Source organism: Gymnodraco acuticeps, unplaced genomic scaffold (genome assembly GCF_902827175.1).
Source record: "Gymnodraco acuticeps unplaced genomic scaffold, fGymAcu1.1, whole genome shotgun sequence".
NCBI lineage: Eukaryota > Metazoa > Chordata > Actinopteri > Perciformes > Bathydraconidae > Gymnodraco > Gymnodraco acuticeps.
In genome coordinates this window covers 598,200-623,304 of record NW_022989835.1, presented here as the reverse complement: position 1 = coordinate 623,304, position 25,105 = coordinate 598,200, and the positions used below count along the sequence as shown (strand labels likewise).

General features: G+C 41.8%; 2 protein-coding genes across 3 annotated transcripts in view; both read right to left on the bottom strand.

Moving 5' to 3' along the window:
- The window catches only part of LOC117558838 (cystinosin-like), a 78,659-nt gene that overhangs the window by 40,282 nt on the left and 13,272 nt on the right, over positions 1 to 25,105 (bottom strand). The window contains exon 2 of the mRNA XM_034235274.1: positions 15,936 to 15,979. The gene's annotated coding sequence lies outside the window, so the exon portion shown is untranslated. The remainder of the gene's footprint in view (positions 1 to 15,935; positions 15,980 to 25,105) is intronic.
- LOC117558826 lies at positions 7,067 to 9,347 on the bottom strand. Of its 2 annotated transcripts, XM_034235255.1 has the most exons (4): positions 9,240 to 9,347; positions 8,909 to 9,065; positions 8,542 to 8,700; positions 7,067 to 8,270 (listed from the first exon to the last, which is right to left on the bottom strand). In XM_034235255.1, the coding sequence occupies exons 2-4, from the start codon at positions 8,944 to 8,946 to the stop codon at positions 7,067 to 7,069; spliced, it is 1,401 nt and encodes a 466-aa protein (XP_034091146.1). In that variant the 5' UTR covers positions 8,947 to 9,065; positions 9,240 to 9,347. The 2 variants fall into 2 exon arrangements, with proteins under 2 accessions (XP_034091146.1, XP_034091156.1); XM_034235265.1 differs by lacking the exon at positions 9,240 to 9,347 and having other exon boundaries at positions 8,909 to 9,197.

Below are 25,105 nucleotides of genomic sequence, written 5' to 3'. Positions count from 1 at the left end.
AACTCAGTCCCGGGGTTTGCCGAGGTCAAGCTTGTGACATTAAGGCGTGCTGCTGCAACGGCAGGTGCAGGGTCGCCAGCAGCACCATCGGCTGCAGTTCTTTCATCGCTATTTCGTTTTAATAAATCCTTAGACCTTTTAAGCCCATTTTTTATGTCCATTTTGTAATTCAAACAGAAATGGGAGTCTACAGAATGCACAATAAACAAATCCAGAATAGGCGGCAGAGTGTGACGCTGTGATTGGTGTAAATGGGGACGAATCACAAATCAGACACATGCATTTATTTGACGTAGCCTGCGATTTGTTGTTGTTGTTCTGACATCACATCAGAGTCCTGCATTGGGTCGGGTACCCGCGGGTGACCCGCAAAAAAGGTGATTCGCGGGTGGTATTTTTTCAAACGCTTTTTTCCGGGTTCGGTTCTGGGTAAAACAAAGATGATGGGTCGCGGGTCGCGGGTATTGCATAATACATATATTAAAATAATAATAAATTAGTTTAATGTTTAAAATCCTCAGACCTCTCCCCCGCGGGACCGCGCATAATCATAACCAGGGTCGTTGCCTGGACCTGGAAACATTCGGGGCTTAGCCGACAGTGGCGGCGCTACAGTCAAATTTTCTACTGCAAGACTCCCCACACGCACATACACAATTGCGCCATCTAGTGTCACAAACGTGTGCCTGCATTAGCTTTGTTACAGCAATGGATTGTGGGAGATTCTCAGAGCACGTGAGGATCTCTTGAGGGTAAGGTGCCTGTATTATCTCGGTGGACAAAATGTATGTTTTTATTTTATAAGGACAATAACGTACTGTTGTGTTTGTTTAGTTCAATGTTAATTGTTTAATGCTCACAGTCACAGCAACATGCTTTTAGTGTGATTGGCTATTTGTTTTATATGATTTATCAACGTGATCATCAATAGCTAATCTGAGCACCAGAACCCAGCTCAGAGTCCTTTTATGCTGTCCATTGAAATGCAGGTATGTGAGTGTTGTACACCAGTTTATTTATGTTTAATGTTTCACATTGCTCCACATGATGCCTTGACTACAAAGTCTTCCATGTTTCTATGCTTCTTCCTCTGCGTCACAGTTTCGGGAATATCAAGATCATTGCACAGGGCCTTGGTCTTGTCATAGACCTCATGTGCTTTCTCGTTACTTCGGTAACTTTTCAGTGTGTTCTCAACTGCTGTTTTGTAATCTACTGCCTACACCAAGTCAATTGTTTCTTTCTGCAGGTATTTGTGCAGGCCCTGAGTGGTTGAGAGCAGTGTCTGGAACATGACAGCATGTAGATAGTACTGCATTTTCAAAGCTTGCTTTCCAGTCCCTTTGCTAGAGGGGCTGAAAGGCTCCCTAAAGTCTTGATCAAAGCAGGGAGGTTTTTGACATGCCCAGCGAACAAGTTGTTTGTCCCCTACCTCTAGCTGTTTCTGAAATGTTTGCAATCTCTGATGGTGGAAAGAGATGTGGAGAAGAAAGAGTAGAGACACTCCAGGAGACCAACGCAGGTATGTGAGTTTTCTACACCAGTTTGTATAAGTTTAATGTTTCACATTGCTTGTGAAAAATATACTACCACTATACGATCACTGATGTTTTGTTTTGTTGTTATTTTGTAAAAGAGATAGCATGAGAGGATCTCTTAAGCAATGCAGCTCACGTGTCCTTTTTATATGCTGTCCATTGAAATGCAGGAAAGTAATCACCAGCTCTGAGTGATCTGTTGCCGAGGGGACACTACACCGGAGTTACATAGGCAGAGATAAAGTGCTCTTTTGGGGGGAACTCACCTCCTCTGGGGGGGCCGGGCCATGCTCCCCCAGGAAGACTTTTTTTAAATACTGAAGTCAAAAGCATCAATCTTGTGCACTTTGAGAGCAACATTAAGAGATATGGATACATCTCTCAACACCCATATGTCAAAAAGAAATCAAAGAATCAGAATCAGAAACGGGTTTATTATTTAAAAACACTTCATTTTCCAATTAAATCATAAACTATGTCAAATTATTAGAAGTTGTTAGTAATCAGATTAAACAGAAAACAGGGATGGAAGGAGGAAATAATAATCCCTCATCACTTGCTGTTTGCGGTTGAAATGATCTATTTTGCTGGCCAAACATGCTGGATGGAAAGCAGTGATGTCTCACTTGCCTTGGCCCTGTATCTGCAGTCCCTAAATCAGTCATGTTACTCATTGACTCTTGTCTGTTCTGGTGTTCCTGTTCATTGTTGTCTCCATTGTCGTTCTTGTCTGTTGTATCTCCTTCTTGTGTGTCCCTTTCTCCTGTTCTCCTTTCTTCATCCTCTGTTTGGCTCATCTGTGATGACTGTGTAGGTAAACACAAACAAGTATGTAAGTCAATCAGTTTCCAGCTCTGTCAAATAAATGAATTTCAAGATACACACATTTGTCTTCATTCAAATGAGTGTCACCACACAGTCACACAATGTAATACTAACCAATTGAAAATAGTTACATTTACATTGGAAACCTCTTGTAGATATCACTGTTAGAGTAGTTATCTGCCAATAGGACAGAATCATTCCTATACAAATGCAGTTTGAGTAATTCACTTAATATATTCACTTCATACTTTAATATAGTCATTTTCACTTAATACTCTAATATAGTCATCTTTCTGCATTCAACACTAAGGAAAGCTGTACAATTTGACATGATCATGAGGAAAAAAGGCCTCCGACAATGCAGATCATTTTTTGATCATATCAATTTTAAGATGCGGGTCAAGGCTTAATATTTGGGAGCATAGTGTCCCTTGCCCCCTTTCAGGAGCCCCACTGGATTGGCTTTGATCTGAAATATTTGCATAAAAAGCTTATTAGCTGACTGTCCATCTGCTAATGTTCACATAGAAACTAGCTGTCAATAGGAAATATCAATCAGAAGAATTATATTTTCATGCAAAATCTGTCTCAAAAAGAGGTTGCACATTTAAATGCAGGTGTTGTTATGGCAACGTCAGTGTAGGCCATAAGGTGAACCCTGTTATCGTTTCAACCCGCTCCACAGAAGTGAAACTACACAATCTTTAGTTCATAAAAAAGAACGAGTCATGCTTATCCACCAAAAAAAATATCGTCGCTAAAATTCCTGCCAATTCTTCTAGGCACGTAATTATTGGCTGAACTAGACCCTTCGAAGCGTAATAATATCTTGGTCCAAAGTCGTGCCACGGTTCGTCACGTGATCGTGCTACACCAATTGGGTAGCTGCATATTGTCAACAGAAGTGAAAGATGGCGGCCGCCATGGTTACGCTAAACCAGACCAAATGGATTCTAAACAGTGCTGTATGCTTGTTTTATGTCATGTTTTGTCATATGTCTTAATACATCACTAAGTCCGAGGTATTTGCGTTATATACGCGGTATTTGTGAGAGGTTTTACTATCTGGGAACAGAGTTGACCATCGAATCAACATTGACTAGCAGCGTTTATCAGCCAACTCCAGCTACAAACAATTTCCCCACGGGGATTAATAAAGTATATCAAACTCATATTTATCAAACTATCATTCCTGGACTGCCATGTTCACATCGCTAGGTTCATTGGGATTATTCCATTAGACTGAGGACTTTTTGTCTGTCTGTTGTTACCCTGTACACGTTAAATGCACTCTTAAAATAAACATGACTTGATTTCTGCGTCCAAGAAGAAGGTTAACTTGTTACGTTAAGTAATTTAGATCAATAAAATGCAGTACTTCCAGGCTGAAGACTTTTCTTTTTGTTGCTGCTTTTAATTGAACTATTCATATCTTTGACTGCACTGTAACTTTTATCCATGTATTTTTTCTTTTAATGTTTCTTTTATTAGCTTTTCTTTTGAATGACTGATTTTAAATGCCATTTTCTTAATGTCTTTAATTTTTTGTAAAACACTTTGAATTGCCTTGTGTTGAAAAGTGCTATATAAATAAACTTGCCTTGCCTTACTTATACCAATGTCCATTGATTCATTTATTTACTCATTCATCCCTCCACAAATGAAAACAACACTGATGAACCATAAAAACGAGATTTATTACAAATATAAAAGGTATGACATAGAAAACAGTAGAAGGACATGTAATGTAGTATAATTGATTGGCGTCAGGCTGGGCGGAGCGGCTGATTGGTGCTGTGATTGCCTCAGCTGGTTAAAAGAGTCCTGCTGATTATACTCTGTTCTAGTACCAAAAACAAACGTATCTATGAGTGATGTGTGAGCGCGTCGGCCAGGCACTAAAACCAAAAGAACAGAAAAGAGCTTAAGAAAGATGGAAAGAAGGCTCTTTTATTCCTATTCCTCACTGTCAGTGTCAGGGCAGTCATCGTTCTCTTCCTCTGTTTCTTTTTTATTTGCACAATTTGAGCAACGACATAAGTCTGTGCAACAGAGTCCTGCAGAGAAGCATGAACATCTGCCTTTCTCACAGGCAGACTCTTTGCAGCTGCAGTGTATCACATGCAACACACTGTCAGGGGCAGGATTTCTTGTCATCCAGGTGACGTGTAAGTTCCCATCCTCTATTTCCCAACCATATCCAGCAGGTGATGGAGCATTCATTTCTCTTTTGAGACAGGACCTCATTATTGCTGCCTGGTAATTTGCCCTTTTGCAGTGCTGATGGAGGGCATCATGAGTAGGGGGAATGCTTAATTCTGGCAAGGCCGATGATGCCATACAGAAAGCCTTGTACCTAGCATCATTTACATGTTCGGCTGCTGGCTGATCATACAGGTGACATACATACCGGCAAAGAAGTGCAAATGTTGATTGCTCCAAGTCAAAGTTAGTACCTAAACTTCTGAAAGCCTTAAGGTAGTCATCTTTCTCACATGCAACAGCAAATGACTTTCTTTTGCCTTTGCCATAGAAAGCGCTTGTGGAGTCACACCCAGAGAACGTGTGAATTCCAATCAAGGCTGAACACACACTGGTTCCGAGAGCTGATGACACCATGGCAATGTCAAAGATCCGTGTCCTGTTGCCAGTCCCTGTGAACACATATAAGCTGCATGGCAAATCTGCCTGCAGACTTACAGCAATGACTGCCACATCAGTGTCCGAGCTCTTGATGATGACAGCTTTGTGCTCCTGTGCAGCATGTTGGGCATGTAAAAACACCCGTGTGTCACATTCCTCATGATCACACTGCAGGTCTTCAACAACATCAACAGACTGTACACCCTCCATGACAGTTACACAGTGGCATTGATTTTGATGGGCAATGTACAAGCTGAGGTTTTTACCCACTGTTGTGAGGTCTGCATGTGTCCATGCCACATAAAGGAATTCGGCCAGTGCTTCCTTATTTTTTCCGTCAGAGAGAAACTTCTTCCACTGGGTTGGAGTTCTCTGATCTGGGCTGAAGATTGTTATTAGTTGTGACCCTGCATCAGCTCTACGGGACCGTTCTAGGCTTTTGATGCTGATGGGTGGATACCGGTCAGTGACAAAATCAATGCGTGTACACTTGTGATGCAAAGCAAGTTGGAGTATACTCTGCAGTATGGTCTCTGCAAGCTCTCCAAATGTTGCTGGTCTGGATGGCATGGCCTGCATGACTGCCATGCCATCAAAAAGAATGGCACCACCTATTGGAACTTTGTCAACCAAGCACTCTCCACCTTTGCTCTGCAATAGATCCATGAGAGCTGATTTGTTTGTTTTGGCAAGTGAACCATCAGCACTTGCCAATGGATATGACACAGTTCCCAAGGAATATGACAGAATTTCCCTCATTTCAATTTTCCTGCTCTGGCCAAGGATGAGGAGCCTGGAAAATAACTTCTTGTCAGCACGCAAAATCACTTCCTTGCCTGCTGCAGATTTTTTGGGGGGCTTTTTCTGATCACTGAGAGTCTTGAGTTGTTGTGATATTATGGGGGCAAATATGTCAACTGTTTTGGATAACAGTCTCTGCTCCATAAACTCCTTTACAGCATTTTCACCCTTTTCTGAGGCAACAAGCAAATCCTTTGTGATTTCTCCTGTTGCTACTCTTCCAGAGCTAAGACACACAATGCCGTCTTGGTGTACATCAAAAGGGTTGAGCATGGAATCAATAGTGTCCAAGATTCTACTCACAGCCTTTGCATCAGCAGAGATGCGTGTCTTGTCCAGGTCTTTTCTTGTCCGTAGCTCAGGAGATATCCCTGCCATTGATTCACACTGTCTTGCTATCGCGGCTCTTTCATGCTGTGACAGTATCCAGCGATACACTGCAGACCGATTTTGTGTGATCCCTGTCCAGCCACCTTTGGTCTTGGCATCTCTGTTAAGCGTTTGCTCAATAGCCTGGTCGCAAGCAATGGAGGCAAATCCATGAACACTTTGTCGCTGGACAGTCCACTGGCCTTTCACATTCATGTCACTGTGGCAAGAGGGATGTGTGACAGGCAGATTCATCATTTCCAGCCAGTATGCAGGTAAATATCGAGCGTAATTTACTCTATCGTAGGCAAAAAACCATGGCATCATTAACCGGACGGTTGACAGGTGAAGCTGCCAGTTTGATTCTCGCGTTGCTCTCACAAACAGGAGGAGTAGCTGCATCATGTCAATGTATGAGCTCCAGAAAGCAAATGTTGCATTCTCTGTACTCCTCCTCTGCAGAAAGTCTGCATATTTCGAGCACATATTACCAAACCTCTGATCTGCACTCAAAACATCCATCAATCTGTCTGGAAAGGCACATTCCATCTCAGTGATGACATCCATGCACGCAGCTCTCTCTTGGGGTGGCAAGGAGTCCATGAAGGTGATAAACCGGATGCGCTGCAGACTCTCATATAGAAGTTTATGAGCCCTCATGCTGCGATTGTAGTGATGGCCATTGAGTACCCCATTGATGGATCCTGGGGCAACAACTTCAGATTCAATGAGGATATCTTGCAGTCCTGCATCTCCGAACCTTTTGCCTAGAATACTCAGGTAGGACATGCATGTATGGAATTCACCTAGTCTAATCACTAGACGCTTTGTAAACTCAACATCCTTCCAGCGTATTTGCTGTGCTTTGGCATATATAGCCTGGTCAAACACTAAACTATATGATCCAGTTCTAGCTGGTCAGCAATCTGGACACTTCGCTTCAGGAAAGTGTTGACTGTTGACATCTCTGTTGGTGAGGCTTCAATGACTGGAAGATAATACAATGCGGACTTCTGCAGAGTGTTTTCATCCTGAAGCAGTGTATGGAACCCTGTCCAGCTTGGGATTGTACAACTATCCGTACATGTGGACTTCACAAAAGCATATGCCATTTCAGCTTGTACAGCAAAGTGGGTGTCCATTCTGCATGTCGCTGACTGCACTGGTTGACACAAGTTCTGTGGCCCTTGCCTTTTGGACTGATGGTAAGGTTGTATAGGCATTGGGGGGGGGGCTATGAATGAGGTAACTCCCTTTCTCAGTGGCTGTCTGATTGCTGTGGACATAGGCTCGCCGGGCACACTCTGGAGCATAATTCCATTTGTATGGTGAGTAGTTCCACGACCCGATAGTGTCTCCTCACCAAAGTCAATGTTATCCCACACAAGTGTTGTGGGTGTCCGCTTTGAGAATCCCTTCGGTATTTTGTCTCTGCCTTCTACTAGTGTCAGTTGGGCAAGGCTAGTGTCTAGACTCAAAACTGTGTCCCATGATGCACAATGTCCCAGTCTGTTAAGCAGTGATACAATGCGTGATGATCCAGTTAAATGTCGAACAGTTAAACCTAAAGCCAAGGACTTGGGTGTCTGCTTGCGGCCCTTGGAAGCAAGGTACACAATGTCTTGACAAACAGACAACACTTTCAAATGTACGTCATCATCAATGTTGACATAATGATCCAGTGTTGGCTCCTCAGTGGAACCTATAATCCAGCTGAGCAGATTGTATAGTCCAATGGGGACAACAGTTTGAGATTCAGTGACATTTACATTTTCAGAAGTGGGAGGCCATGGGCATGACATGCCAGGAGTGTCACTAAGCAGTCTTTTCAAAAACAACGCTGCTGTATACAGTGTCCTTGTGTCCTCATGTGTTGTTTGGCACTTTGTTCTCCCTGTTTCATTGTCGCTGTCTGTCTGGCTCAATTCACTGGACTGTGTTGTTTCCGTACCGGATGGATCTGGTAGCATGTCCACGAGTGCATCCTTTGACAGAGTCTCAGCAAAAACCAGTTCGCAGACGTTGCGCTTGGTGGGCATGTGAAACGCTAGCTGAGGGAAATCTTGAGCCAGCCTCTTCTTCAACAGATCCTGTCTGTAACACAACAAAACAGTGACAATTACGAGTCACAGGAGTACCATCAAAAGCAGAGTGGTGGAGGTGATACAAGACATTACAGACTAGAACCTATCTGCCATACAGCACATTTAACACCAAAGAAGCCAAATAAAGGCCCACATCATCACAAACAACACTACACACTACACATCATGGGGGTTTCTCCAAACAGGCCTGTCATACACATTTTGTTTAAAGCTGGCCTTGCACATGATAAATAATAAGACTTGTATTACATTGCAGTTACCTGTAGTTTGAAGCATCAACACCTTTGTTTGCTTTCACCATGTCAATGAAGGCCTGCCTCAGCTGGCCCATTCTAAGCACCTCATTGTTGACAAGCAGCCTCTGGCGGATGATCCTCTCACAGAACAGCTTGTAACTGGCATCAAACATTGCCTCATCCCTACAACACATGAATGAGAAGTAAATAAATGGATAAATGAATAAGTGTTGTGATTGTGTGCACATATAACAGAAGGAAATTGGATGTTTACTTATAATGTTAAGTATGTGTATGTGTATATATATATATAGCCATCGCCGACACACACCTGGACTTCAGTCTGGTGGTAGTGCAAATAGGTAAAGCAATCCAAGGAGAAATAACTTACTGTTCTGTCTCTGGTTTGTCAGGTCTCAGCAAAAACATGGTGTACTGACTGTAACAGCTTTAGTGGTACCGCACCTCCAGAGCCACACAGTCTTTGTCTTTTATATGTAAAAGAACACTTTGGTCATCTTTCTTCTCAGCAGCTTTCTGCAATTTGCCTAAACGGAAAAAAAGGACAACTCAATGAGTTTGTTGACGTATCTCTCACACATAATTGTACCTTTCAGTTATTCAACCACAGAGAATGTGTGTGTGTGTGTGTGTGTGTGTGTGTGTGTGGTGTGTGTGTAGTGTGTGTGTGGTGTGTGGGTGGGGGAGGGGGTTTTGCTTACCTGCTTTTAATGTTTCAGCCTTACACAGTTGATCCCTTTGTCGCTTGCCTGCTTTGATGATCATTTTCTCCTTCATCTTGCATATAATGCACAGGGCAGGAAGGACGGGGCCAGAGCCTGCGATTGGCAGGCCTGACCTTGATCGTAGCTTCTCTGTTTGGCTTCGGTACGTGCTGCGAGACGTCGATGGGATGGGCTCGACCTCAAGGTCCTCCCTAACGTCTTGATCTCCCTCACGTGCGAGCCGTCTTTCCACCTTCGTCATGGCCTTTGTGTCGGTAAACCTTATGTAGCATGTGTGGTGGAAGCCAGCGTCCTCAGGAATATCTTCGAACTCGAAATCAAGACAGTGCTTGTGGTTTTCAGCCACCACGTTCCGAGAGTCTCCCTTCAAGCCGAGCGACCGTTGTAAGCTTGTCCTGTACGTATTCCATCTTGTATTGGTAAAACAATCAACCTTTTCGTGCTTCACAGACGTAATATGCATGTAACAATGTTTGTGTGTTGACAATTTTGACTTTTTGAGACTTTCTGGTGCGTTTTCCTCGTCTCCGCTACTCGATGAAACCATGGCGGCCGCCATCTTTCACTTCTGTTGACAATATGCAGCTACCCAATTGGTGTAGCACGATCACGTGATGAACCGTGGCACGACTTTGGACCAAGATATTATTACGCTTCGAAGGGAATAGTTCAGCCAATAATTACGTGCCTAGAAGAATTGGCAGGAATTTTAGCGACGAAATTTTTTTTGGTGGATAAGCATGAATCGTTCTTTTTTATGAACTAAAGATTGTGTAGTTTCACTTCTGTGGAGCGGGATTTCTTTTCTAAAGGACTTTTCGAGGTTCACCTTGCGGCCTAGTGGCCAGACAGCCACATTTACTGCTGCAAATACGTTCAAACATGCTGTCGACACGTAAAGCAGTGGCAACTATGCCACCATTTCAGCTGACTTTTCCTCAGAAATACTGTCACATAACATCCATATATTTCAGTGCTAGGTTGATGCTTAGCTAAGCTAACTATGAAACACTTTAACTGACAGGACTCCGGAATCAGGATCAACTGTGTACTGTAAGGTAGCTTCTAGCTTCATGTGGAACACAGACAGTAAGTCAACATTTCCCAGAGAGCTTTCTTTGAAATCACCAGGTAACGCTAAAAAACACAACATTTAGATTGTATGACAAAGTGTTTATTTAATATATCTGGCTAGCTATAGCTACTTGCTAACGGTTTAGCTTACCCGCGCGATTCAAAGTAACATCAACGTAGCTATAATTTATGCTTTGCTTACATGTTCGCATAACTTGTAAGTTTACTGACAGGTACATACCTTGTTCACCTGGCTCAGGTGGTGGCTCTGGGGTTGTTGTGTGAGCCACCACCTGAGAATTGCCGTCTTTTTTATTAAAGAAATGTCTAATGTCCATCTTCAGAATCTCCGCGTCCGGGGCTGACAGTTTAAAGTTTAAACATTGTCACAGAGGAGAGTACGTACCTGTCAGCCAATAAAACACGTTTATGTCCATGCAACTCTCTGATTGGTCTGGTGGCGTCGTCTTGCCTCTGTGTTGCATTCACTGAACATGGGAAATTACATTCCTGCCGTCTGTCCTATAGGTAAAGTAGGTTAATGTATTATATTATTGAGGGAGAAGTTGTCCGGGGCTAAAGAAAAAACATCCGCCTACCCCAGGCGACGCCCATGATCATAACCTCTGCAGCGCATCAATCTGCTGCTGTGCGCGCCACATTCGAAATGGCTGAGCTGAAGCTCTCTAGCGGAGAATACAGCATTTTCAATAACACTTCCTCAAGAGCGAAATCCAACGTCTGGGAGGCTTTTTGTGTCATCCTAGATGGAGGAAATAACCAACATCCCACGCTTTCTGAGACAAATATGAAACTGCGTGTGTTAATAATTGCACGTTTTCACTGCTCATAGGCTATGCGGGTTCGGGTCGGGTTGCGGATCTTGTGCCGACGGGTCGGGTCGGGTTGCGGAACTAATTGGCAATATGTGCGGGTAGCGGAGCGGGTTCGGTATTGCACGTCGCGGGTACGGGGCGGGAGCGGGTCTTGAAAATCAGACCCGTGCAGGACTCTGCATCACATACATCGTAGCATAAAAGTTCACAGTTTATTTATAATTTAAAAAATGAAATATATTAATTTTTATAAATAAAATAAAAAACGTGTTCATGGAGAGGCGAAGTCCCTCCCCTTCCGAAAGCCTCCATGGGACCCCGGAAGCGGAAAATTATACATTGAAGTCAATGGAGAGAGAAAGGTTATCTTTTGATCCCGTTTGAATTGTGCCACGAATGACACATATGATGTTTGTCAATTTAAAAGAACATTTTGCAAGTCAAAAAAATAAAAATGTGTCGTAAAACTGTGAAGTTACAATTTTGTTTGTGTGAAACCGCTCAGTGAACTACAGGTCTCTCGTCTCGCACAATACGCGTCACCAACATAAAGATGGCCGTCACGTTAGCACATTTCACCACATTCTTTCAGAATGAGAATAAAATTATTTTACGAGGTGAACATCACTACAAGTCTGGGCACGTTGAGAGCTGTACCTATATGAAAGGGGAGTTAGTCGGTTCTGTAAGAGCCAGCATGCGGGACCGGCTTTACAAGGTTTCGGTGAGTAATATGAGTGCAATGTTTAACGTTAATGTCAGCTAGCTAACATTAGCTAACAAGGTACACTAACGTGTTTTGTTTTAGCAACTAGTTTTCTCCTTAAGAACTTCGTGGTCTCTGTATGCTGTGGATAACATTAGTGTTCACAAGAACAAGGTACACTCCCGTGTTTTGTTTTAGTTGCTCTTCAGATTGAAGCGGACAGTTTTATATCGACTATACTGTATGTGTGATCTCCTTTTTCTCGTTGTGTCATTTGAGTTTATTTGCTGTGTGTAGATTCAAGGATTTTGGTTATCTAGGCACAGCTGTGTGTGACTCCCTCTGGTACACTGGTATGTGTTTTCCTAATGTAGAGAGCATTGATTAATTAATAAACTACACACTGAGTCTAGATCCTGACCAAATCCTTTTTTATTGTTGATCAAATGTTTTTCAAAAATGTATTCATACAAATTTAGAAAAATACAATGTACAATCACAACCAATACAACACAAATTACAAAAAATACAGAAAAAACAAACAATAACAACAGACAAGAGGACAAAACTATGGAAAAATAAACCCTCCCACCCCCAGATCCGGACCATCCTTGTATTATTGCTCATTCAATCTATTATAGCATGCTAACAAATAGTACTTACTTTATTTTTACAGATCTGCATGGGAGACGATGGCGCGATGCAGAGCGCTGTCTGTGATTGTGCACAGGAGATGTACAAATGCAGCCACGCTGCAGCATTGGCAATATTTGCCATGTGGCAGATCAGCTCCACAGATGTTGAGTGCCAGTGGAGGAAGCCTGGCACTTCCAAAGTAGTCAAGCCGGTGTCTCAACTTTACCAACAGCGAGAGGAGACATACAACCCACTGGCCAGAGACATCGCCAACTGTCAACTGGGGGGTTGTAAACGAAGCCGAAGGGGTGAAGGATTTTGTGGAGGCTTTTGTGGAGGCCTATCAAGTGACAGTGTTCGAATCGAGTCTGGTCTCTTTGTGAGTGAGTCGGGTGTTTTGGGAGCATCACCCGATGGACTTGTGCAGCCATCTGCCCTGCTGGAGGTGAAGTGTCCACACAGCCAGAGGAACATGACCATCGCAGAGGCAGTCCAGTTACCATCCTTCTGTCTTCGTGAGGAGGGTGGGTCATATATTCTCAAGGAGAATCACCCATACTGGCACCAGGTCCAAGGGCAGCTGCATATCACAGACCGGAGTCTCTGCTACTTTGTTGTGTGCACCACGAAGGAGGCGATCATCATCCCCATCCCCAAAGACCCTGCATGGCATGGAAATCTCCTCTTCCTGGAACAATTCTACACCCAGCATATGCTCCCTGTGTTGGCCAGTAGAGAGGAGGACATTTCAATAAACATACTCTTAACACCCTCGGACTCTGCGTTGTGTTTCGTATGTGTGATGGGGTGTTATGCAGAGGGGAGGAAAACAGGACACAGCAGATTGGGATTGTGGTGGAGATGCTGAGCAGTTATTTAATTGTTGCATGTAATTATTATTATACTGCGTGCTTCTGAGTTATTCCATCTTTTGCTGTAACATGGATCTGTATGTAACTCTATATTTACTTGTTATCTACCACACTACATCATACATCATCATTATACATGATGGTGTATATAGGATATATATATTTGTATACATATCTGTAAATTGTATAATTTTATTTAAACGTCTTTTTGATCTCTCAAACTGAGTAAGATTGACAATAAAGTTGACTTTGAAAAATATATATATTCTTTATGAAAATAGTTGACTGTTGGAGAAATGAATCCAAATGAAACGTTGGACTGAACTACAACTACGCCTTAAAATCTCTACGGACTGTTTTTCAGTGGGATGGCAAGTTCCTATCTTTAAACATTTATTAGTTTTTTTCTCAGAACAGATTTGATTTTCTGAAGTTAATTTAACTTTGCCGACCATGTAAGGTCATCATTAAAAGGTACAATCAATTTGTTTATGGTTGACTAAAATAATGAAAAACATTCATTTGGATAATTTACTGACAGAATAAGAAACTCAATGATGCTCTACTCACATGTTCCCTTTTTTATAAAGTGAAACAGTTGAAACGATAGGTTTTAGTAAACTTAAAAACAACCTTCTCCAAAAGCTATCAAGGAATATACCGAATACTTGTTTTAGAACTTTATTACATATTTTTATATAAATAGTTTGAATGATCCATAATTGACAGAAGCTTGTGTTTACACTGACCTGTTACTCATATATTAATGTCTTTGTAACTTCAGTAAACCACTACCTCACTAATTTATTTCATTCATCACGGTTCAGTAAACTAAGTGATACATGAACCAGTTTAATCATTATAATAACGTAGGATTGCAACTCTTTGAAAATGTAGGTGGCTCTTAAAAGAGCCGTTGTGTTTGGGTGTGCTGGTCTCAGGTCAGTCTAAGCCCTCTCTCCGCGGATGCGGCGGGCCAGCTGGATGTCCTTGGGCATGATGGTGACCCTCTTTGCTTGGTTCATCTTACTGGGGGGCAGCTACATGGATGTCGGTACAGTCCACAATCATTGCGCAGTTGAAGGCAGAATGAATTTATTATTGACTCCGAATGAAGCACAACTTCATGTCATACAATACAATGACTTTATTTGTAATTGTGTAAAAAAATATGAGCATTGATTAGCAAGCAGGACCTGCAGGAACAGAGAATGGTGATGGATGGAGCTGGGAAGAGAGAAGAATAAAGAAAACAGATCAACTTTATTATCGGATATTAAAAATTCAATTTCAAAACAAGTTGCCGCTCCTACAGTTTTCTAGTATGTAAAGATGATTTCACATGACCTATGCAAAATATCACACTCAATACATGTGTGTCTCTGGGGGGTGCATTGTGCCTTTGATGTATATAAATAATATACCATAACCAAATACTATTACGTACAGTGGAAATCAGGTTGCCAGAGCAGGTCAGTGTGCATGTTCCTCAACGTCTCAGCAGTTACAGGTGAGGTAAAGAAAATAAAAGAGAAAAAGGTCAGTAACAACACTTTAAAGTAACAACACTTTGAATAATTATCTCTTCTAACAATTTTCTCTCAATAAGCACACAACGACTGTCTTTCCAACAAACAGATTGTCATCACAATGAAACACGTCCAGAAGAATGTCATGCAAAGCTCCATGCCTGCCTTCGACTCTCCCTGAACTGCTTCCTTAGCACCCGGTGGAGGGCGCAGTAGGCTACTCTTCAAATGTTTCACGAAATACTTACCATCATGTTTGGTTACTGTTTAACATTTTGGTTTACTTCATGTAATAAAATAATAACTTCATGGTAAGGCTACTAAAAATGACAAGGCTAAGTAATGTAATGCTAACTAACGTGCTCGCTACTCGTCGCTACTAGCTAGGTAGCTAACTTGACTATGCACATGAACATGCACAACATGTATATTTACCTATGATATTACCTGATATGTCTGATCCAGCGACTCCTGGTCCTTTCATCAGACGGGAATCGATAGAAGGAGCAAGTGGTATGATCACTTTTATGACTACAACCTGGTACAAAGCACACAGGCATCTTGTAAAAGTGAATTTATTTTTAGCGATCTATAATTTATTGGAGGGAATAAATCAGTTATGAGATCTTCTTCTTCTTCGCTTTAATTACGAGTCTTATTATAAATCACCGAGCATGCCTGTGACATCACTTACGCGACCCAGAATGGGATTTGGGATTTGTAGTCTTTGTAGTAGCGTATTTTTCATAGTCTTATATTTCAGCAGTTTTACGACAAAATGTGACTTTTTTGACATGGAAATGATTGTTTAAGATTGACAAACATCATATGTGTAGTTCGTGGCACAATTCAAACGGGATCAAAAGACACGTGTTCTCTCTCCATTGAATTCAATGTAAATGTTTCGCTTCCGGGGTCCCATGGTCCGGAAGTAGATGGGCGTGACTTCGCCTCTCCATTGGGGGAGGGTAGGAATGTCAAATGGGAGGGCCTGGCCCTCCCACGGCGCCGGACATGACCCCAGCTGAGTTGACTGCTTCCTCAAAAGCTGGTCACAAGACACATAGATATATATAAACACTAGATGACTCACCCGCGCTGCTGGCCAATGGAGACCGACGTTGCCACATGGCCGCCATCTTGCTACAGGTAGTGCTCTCATTCATAACATTATGGTTTACTATTTAAATAACCATAGCTTGCTCAATTTTCAACCAATTTTCAAACGGTTTAGTTTTTTATAAACATCAAAGATGTAGTTATGATACTGTATACTTATAGTCATGGACTTTCTTATGAAAATAACATTAAGCAGATAAAGCAATAGCTATACACACACACAAGGTATTTATATTAAATATTTGCCGGTGTATATATTTCCATTTATTTTTATTATATTGTTAATATTTAAAATAAATTATAAAATTAAAATATATTTATATATATATATATAAATCGGTCTCATGTTACCACTCTGTAAGCCAAGAGTTGTTAATTTAGCAATGCCTTAGCTTGAAGAATAGGGACACAATTAATGACAATAGTATATGGTGGTATATTATTTAGATATTCACACCTTTATCAGAAGAACCAAACCAACATAAAATGAGCTCACAGACAGGCCAGTTCTGTCTCATTTATCACAATTATACGAATATATAAATAATAGTAATATGGAAATTAATAAGTTACTTTTTTAACAATTCAATGTTCACTTGTCAATACTGTGAGCCTGACTCAGCGTACTTTTAAGAAATTGATCTTAATAGGCTTTTCCCCTTATAAGGCAAACATATGTTTTGAGGCTCTGGACAAAAATGGCTATTTTGATTGTAAAGGTTGCCAATCCCTGGGTGTAGTTTCAATGTTTGCACATGTTTATTCAAGTGTATGAGTGACATAGAGCAAGTGAGATGGCCAGTGGTTCTCAAACCTTTTACACAGAGTACCACCTCAAATTATATTGGGCTCTCCTAGTAACACCATCATAGACCTTCCTGGGTACCACCGAGATAAAGGATTTAATATGACAAGCCATATGATGCTCTCATTTGTTAGTGACATTCCACATGCAAATAAAACAAGATTAGATGGTACTTTATTGATCCCAATGTGGGAAAACATTTTTAGTTACAGCAGCATAAGGGACAAAGCATTTTACAATGAATTAGAAATAAGCAAGAAAAATAAAGAAAATAAAGAAAGAGGAAAATATACATGTTGAGTTTGGCAGGATATTATATATATAATATACATAAATATAAGGCATATGGAATATTAATGTTAAATATTAAATAGATTATATATGTGTAAAATGTACAACGTGGTTATATTCAAGAGAAACTATGGAGCAGAGAGTTATCTTCCAGCCAGAGGTGATTTGTTGAGTTATGGCACTGCGGAGCTGCAGCAGTCTGTTGGAGAAGGAGCTCCGTTGACTGTCCAGCTGCAGGTGGAGAGGATGGGTGGGGTTATCCATGATGGACAACAGCCTGTTCAGTGTCCTCCTCTCCATCACAGCTTCAAAGGGGTCCAGCTTGATGCCGATGACAGACCCAGCTTTCCTAATCAGTTTATTGATCCTGCTGGTGTCACCGGCTCTGATGCTGCCCCCCCAGCAGACCGGAGCAAAGAAGAGTGCACTGGCCACAACAGACCGGTAGAAGATCTCCAGCATCTTGCTGCACACGTGGAAGTATCTCAGCTTCCTCAGAAAATAGAGTCTGCTCATCCCCTTCTTGTGCACAGCATCAGTGTTGATCCTCCAGTTCAGTCCGTTGTCTAAGTGCACTCCCAGGTATTTGTAGTCCTCCACAACAGCCACATCCAGAATGCACAGGGGTAGAAGAGACGTCCTCACCCTCCTGAAATCAATGACCATCTCTCTGGTCTTGGCCACATTCAGAATACTCACAACATTAGGCTGAGGTTCATCTTCCGCTCTTCTTGAAGTGGTTGTGCTTCTTGTTGCTTCTGGCTAAAATAAACATAATTAAAGACATTTTGAGTGTTTAAAATGTGCTGTAATACACAACACATTATTTATTCCTAAACTTGCAGAAAGAAAAACTAAAGTGTGACATTTAATCACATATTTATCAATCAATCTTATACACCTTGAATTCTTGTTGGCCAATGATACACATACCCTTTGAAGATGAGCTGGGAAATTGAATACTGTTGGCACAACACCTTCTTTAAGCCGGACAGTCTGCCCCATCCTGTCAAAGTCCTCACTCCTGAAGTGCTCACTGCCAGTGCTGGAATTGGGCCGGTACTCACCGGTACGCAGTACCGGCACTTCTGGTTCTGACCCATGGAGTACCGGCACTTCTTGCTCAGTACCGGCATACTAGCGGTACTCCGGTACTCATGCACCGTGCCAGTACTCAACACTCTCCCGCCGTTCTTATTATACATCCATATATATATATATATATATATATATATATACAGCCGCCCGGTACTCAGTAGATGCGTCATGAGGTGCCGAACGGACATTCTCATCGCTCTAACCGCTGGAGTTTCACAGCGGCTGTCAGCTGTTTACTCCTGTCATTCAAACAGAACGTGCTGGAGAGGGGGCGGGGCTTATCTTCTCCATGTAAATACTGTGGTGGAAACGACTATGTCAAAATTAACCTATTTGACCGTGATTTAATAGTAATACACGTTTCAAAATAATAATAATAATAATAATGCCGAAGTAACAACATACTGAAAACTGTTAGTAAAACCATGTTTTAATGCTTTACAATTTACATACCTAGATGCACGTGTGTTGTGTTTATGCAGTGCAACTCCCACCCAGTGGGTGGCTATGTAGAGTGATAGAACAGAGCAGGCACGCCCCCGAGAGAAGGAAAGCAAGTCACGTCACAAATTAGCATTTCTAAAATGTTAGCGTGGATTAATAAAAGTGCAAAAAGACAGCGGTTGTCGCCGGAAGAAACTTCAAATACAGAGAATGCTGTGCCTGTGTTGGAAATTGTGTCTGATGGGGAGCTTTCTTTGGTTGATCCTCCTGCTCCAAGTTCTAGTGCATTAGCATTAGCACTAGCTCCGCCGCCTCCTCCAGAGCCTCTAACGTTAGCTGCTGCTGGCGCAACTGCCACCACCAACACCGGGCAAAGCGATGCACCTGACTGCTGGACAACGGACCAGGTGCAATATTTTTGCAAGACCAATGCATGGCTCCTTCTTAAAGATAAGAAGCTAGGATGTCGGATATGCAGAGATGTCAAATCTTTGGGAATACACACTGGACAAGGACTGAAACTGTCAACTGAATGGGGTGAGTGTGCAGTGTCTCATTTCGGTGTTGACAAGGGCAAACAACAAGCTAGCCTGAGAAAAAAAAATCAAAGAACATAAAGAATCACAAGCCCATGTAAAAGCTGCTGACATCCTTACATCTGCTTCACGTGAAACTATTCAACATCAAGTGCAGTCTATGCATAAATCTGAATTAGACACCACTATCAGAGTTTTTCGAACGGCATATAAAATTGGCAAACATAGCCGGCCATTCACAGACATGCCAATTGATTTGAATGTACAGAAGCTGAATGGGCTGAACGTGGGCAGGGTTTTGCACTCCAATAAAACCTGTGGCGAAATCATCGACCACATAGCTCATGAGCTGAAGAAAAAAATGGCAAAAGACATTACAGAAAACCAAAGAAAACTCTGTGTTTTGGTCGATGAATCTACCACTATTAGTGGTAAAACGGTGCTTGTTGTGTGTCTACGCTCAGCATTAGCTGATGCTGAGCCCGAAACGTTTTTTTGGGAGCTGATCGAGTTGGATGGAACAACGGCTGATGACATCACAAAGGCGTTAATGGAGTGTCTTGGAAGAGATTTTAACGAGGACTTTTTAGGTCAGTGTTTCGTTTCTTTTGCATGTGATGGGGCTTCAGTCATGCTAGGGAAGAGAACAGGCGTTGCTACCCAGTTGTGTAGTAAATTCCCAAGCCTGTTTGTGTGGCACTGCTCCAATCATCGTCTAGAGCTGGCAGTTGGGGATGTGGTCAAGGAGGTCTCAGGGCTCAATCATTTCCAGATCTTTTTTGACAAACTCTATTCCTTGTTCCATGCCTCCCCCAAAAATCAGAGGCAGTTAGCGCAGTGTGCGCAAGCAGTCGGACAGCGTCTCCTGGTGATAGGGCGTGTTTTGTCCATCCGCTGGGTGGCTTCAAGTGAAAGGAGCGTCAGAGCAGTCTGGGAAAACTAGTGCTTCATGATCACTTCACAAATGCTGCAAACGACACGAGCAGGGATTCCAGAGACAGAGCAAAGTACAAGGGCCTGGATGATGTGCTCACATCTGCAACGTTTGTCAGCAATCTGGGACTGATGTACGATGCGCTCACAGAGCTCAGCGACCTCTCTCGGCAACTCCAAAAAAGAGAGATGACACTGCCTACAGCAGATAGGCTCTTAACTCGAGAAATACGAGTTTTTGAATCCATGGTCACCATGCCTGGCCCACACATGACTACAGTTCATACAGCTCTAGCTGAGAAGTCCTTCAAGGGTGTTGCCCTGCGTGAGAATGGCAGGCTTGTACAGATTCATGCAGGTCAGTTTTTCCGCAGTATGGTAGAGAATCTGAGACACAGAATGACTTCCACAACCTCCTCTCATGTCAGCACAAGAGAAATCCCATTACATGGCCGGGAGGCCCGGGACAATCAGCTAATCCAGGACATGAAAGTTATCCATCCTGGAAGTTGGCCTGAAGAGGAGTTAGACGTACAGTATGGGGACGTAGAGGTGCTACGTTTGTGCGAAGTGCTGAAAGTGGACAGAAGAGAGACTGTTCAGGGCTTTCGCGAATACAAGGAAACCAGGGCATCCCGTACACCTGCTGCCATGGAGCCTCTACTGAAAGCAGTCCGAACCATCGCTGTCTCCACTAGTGAGTGTGAGCGGGCATTCAGCTGCATGAACGATATCCTTACTGCAAAAAGGAATGCTCTCTCTGTCAGCCGACTGTCCAGCCTGGTTTTCATTAAATGTAATGGACCATCACTAGGACAGTTCAAACCGGAACAGTATGTGAGGTCCTGGCTGGCAAAGGGAAGGAGAAGTGCTGATGAAAGAGCCTGTCCAGCTCCAGCCCCTGATACTGATGTCCCCAAGGCCTTCTGGAGCCTTTTCTAACAATGTGAAGTATATTGCAAAGCAGCTCACCCAGTGAGAAGACTTTTGGCATAATGTGCCGATTTGTACAGATCCTGGAGATAGAAGGACTTCAGACCAACCAGGGAGTTATCTGATCAGCTTGGTGTTCAATGTAACTCTTTACCATGGCTCAGACTTTGTTACTTGCAGTTACAGTTTCTCATTTTAGATTGTGCACATTTTGCATTTGTTTTTACATGTTCTTTGTACATGCTCTTTATCATTTTTCTGAGTTGGAAAGTTAGATTGCATCATAGTTTACTTTATACATATTTGTATTCTTCAGTGGTGAAGTATATTGCAAAGCAGCTCAGCCATGTGAGAAGACTTTTGGCACTTTTTCGTTTTTCGTTTTCTGAGTTGGAAAGTTAGATTGCATTCAAAATGTACAGAAATACTTAATTTTGTTAAAGCTTTTTATAAAAAATGCTTCTGACCAGAGCTTTGTTTCCTTGTCATTAATGTTGAACACCACCAGAGGGGCTCTCACCTGAAAGGTCTCTGCTTCATGTGTCTTCAGCAGAAGATCTAGACTTTGATTGCTATATTTTCAGTTAATATTGACCTTACTGAGCTTTAGCCATATCCGCCATATATGGCTAAAGCTCAGTAAGGTCAATATTAACTGAAAATATAGCAATCAAAGTCTAGATCGCCTATCATAAAAAATGTTAAGTACAGTGAACCTTTCTAAAATATACAGTAGTAAAGAGACAAACCCACCAGCATTATAGTAGCCAAATTCTTGTTTGTGGGCTGTATATATAAAATTGACTTGAAAAAGTTGCTGATTTTAGAGTACTGGCACCTTTTTCATTCCAATTCAAGCACTGCTCACTGCAGAGCAGCGTCCTGCCAGAGGAAACAAAACCGTCCCTTCTTAGGGCAACTTCCTACTGCCTCCTCCTCTCTCCGGTTTTGGGAAACCTTAAAAACATGAGAAAGGTAGCCAGATATATAAATTATTGTCAACATTGTCCGCCCTTCTTTCCTTTAACATTAAGGGTAAGGACAAAAATACACACCAAAATTATCATTTTTTTGGGGTAATTGTATGTATGTATGTATGTATGTATGTATACTTTAAGAATAAGACAACCACACTAAGAGTAATAAAAAAGGTGTCCAAAAGAAACATTACATAATTGTGTAAAGAAATGGTAGCAACATATTCTAAAGAGGCTGGGTCAACATCAATCTTGCAATACTATTATCTCACATAGCCCCACTGATCCTGTGTAGCAGGACTTGTAATGTACATACATCCACTAAGTAATTAACGATTATCCTAATTATAGTCATAATATTGTCATATCTTACACGTGAAAGGTGATTCCACGGGTTCTTGTTTGCAGACTGCGGCGATTAGAGCAGCCGTAGGCTGCACAAAAGTCAGGCATAGTCAGGTACTTCTGTAAACACAAAGCCAGCAATTTCCTGTATCATAATGTATCTAAAATGTAAGATGTTTTTAACAAGCCCAACCACTTGGAAGAAATCATGTGTAACTTGAATTATGTTGAAAAGAAAGAGCAGTTCTGCCTCTCCCACTGGTGTAAAGTTGCTGGGTCAACTTTGTAATACTAGGTCTCACTCACAGCCTCTTGTTATTAGCCAGCTAATAAATACAACCACGTCATACACAAAGAAAAGCTGCAATTTCAACATGTCCAAGCATCCTGTATCATAGCCATGCTAATAACGTTTATAATAAAAAAAAACGTTTGTAAATCAGTCAAGATTTCAGCGAGTTAAGAGTATTTTTGTGCAGATCACTCACCTTACAACAGCTACCATAGCGCGTACCAGAGTAGCTGTTGACTGTAGCAAGATGGCGGCCGGTGAGCTACGCTGGAAAATCTCCCAAGAGCCATCTAGTGTTTATGGAGAGGCGAAGTCACGCCCATCACCCCCCCCAGTTGGCGATGTCTCTGGCCAGTGGGTTGTATGTCTCCTCTCGCTGTTGGTAAAGTTGAGACACCGGCTGGACTACTTTGGAAGTGCCAGGCTTCCTCCACTGGCACTCACATCTGTGGAGCTGATCTGCCACATGGCAAATATTGCCAATGCTGCAGCGTGGCTGCATTTGTACATCCCTCGTGCACAATCACAGACAGCGCTCTGCATCGCGCCATCGTCTCCCATGCAGATCTGTAAAAATAAAGTAAGTACTATTTGTTAGCATGCTATAATAGATTGAATGAGCAATAATACAAGGATGGTCCGGATCTGGGGGTGGGAGGGTTTATTTTTCCATAGTTTTGTCCTCTTGTCTGTTGTTATTGTTTGTTTTTTCTGTATTTTTTGTAATTTGTGTTGTATTGGTTGTGATTGTACATTGTATTTTTCTAAATGTGTATGAATACATTTTTGAAAAACATTTGATCAACAATAAAAAAGGATTTGGTCAGGATCTAGACTCAGTGTGTAGTTTATTAATTAATCAATGCTCTCTACATTAGGAAAACACATACCGGTGTACCAGAGGGAGTCACACACAGCTGTGCCTAGATAACCAAAATCCTTGAATCTACACACAGCAAATAAAGTCAAATGACACAACGAGAAAAAGGAGATCACACATACAGTATAGTCGATATAAAACTGGCCGCTTCAATCTGAAGAGCAACTAAAACAAAACACGGGAGTGTACCTTGTTCTTGTGAACACTAATGTTATCCACAGCATACACAGAGACCACGAAGTTCTTAAGGAGAAAACTAGTTGCTAAAACAAAACACGTTAGTGTACCTTGTTAGCTAATGTTAGCTAGCTGACATTAACGTTACACATTGCACTCATATTACTCACCGAAACCTTGTAAAGCCGGTCCCGCATGCTGGCTCTTACAGAACCGACTAACTCCCCTTTCATATAGGTACAGCTCTCAACGTGCCCAGACTTGTAGTGATTTTCACCTCGTAAAATACTTTTATTCTCATTCTGAAAGAATGTGGTGAAATGTGCTAACGTGACGGCCATCTTTATGTTGGTGACGCGTATTGTGCGAGACGAGAGACCTGTAGTTCACTGAGCGGTTTCACACGAAAAAATGTGTAACTTCACAGTTTTACGACACATTTTTATTTTTTTGACTTGCAAAATGTTCTTTTAAATTGACAAACATCATATGTGTCATTCGTGGCACAATTCAAACGGGATCAAAAGATAACCTTTCTCTCTCCATTGACTTCAATGTATAATTTTCCGCTTCCGGGGTCCCATGGAGGCTTTCGGAAGGGGAGGGACTTCGCTCTAGAGGCGAAGTCCCTCCCGAAATCTCCTCCTCCTGGAACAATTCTACACCCAGCATATGCTCCCTGTGTTGGCCAGTAGAGAGGAGGACATTTAAATAAACATACTCTTAACACCCTCGGACTCTGCGTTGTGTTTCGTATGTGTGATGGGGTGTTATGCAGAGGGGAGGAAAACAGGACACAGCAGATTGGGATTGTGGTGGAGATGCTGAGCAGTTATTTAATTGTTGCATGTAATTATTATTATACTGCGTGCTTCTTAGTTATTCCATCTTTTGCTGTAACATGGATCTGTATGTAACTCTATATTTACTTGTTATCTACCACACTTCCTTCTACATCATACACCATCATTATACATGATGGTGTATATAGGATATATATATTTGTATACATATCTGTAAATTGTATAATTTTATTTAAACGTCTTTTTGATCTCTCAAACTGAGTAAGATTGACAATAAAGTTGACTTTGAAAAATATATATATTCTTTATGAAAATAGTTGACTGTTGTCAAATGAATCCAAATGAATCCAAATGAAACGTTGGACTGAACTACAACTACGCCTTTAAATCTCTACGGACTGTTTTTCAGTGGGATGGCAAGTTCCTATCTTTAAACATTTATTAGTTTTTTCTCAGAACAGATTTGATTTTCTGAAGTTAATTTAACTTTGCCGACCATGTAAGGTCATTATTAAAAGGTACAATCAATTTGTTTAGGGTTGACTAAAATAATGAA

Bases quoted from the DNA above. Each gene is read 5' to 3' on its own strand.
- LOC117558826 (XM_034235255.1), bottom strand. From the start codon at position 8,946: ATGTTTTTGCTGAGACCTGACAAACCAGAGACAGAACA. The intron at 8,701-8,908 runs GTAAGTTATTTC...CATGTGTTGTAG, and splicing joins GACAAACCAGAGACAGAACA to GGATGAGGCAATGTTTGATG. The intron at 8,271-8,541 runs GTAACTGCAATG...GTTGTGTTACAG, and splicing joins GTTGATGCTTCAAACTACAG to ACAGGATCTGTTGAAGAAGA.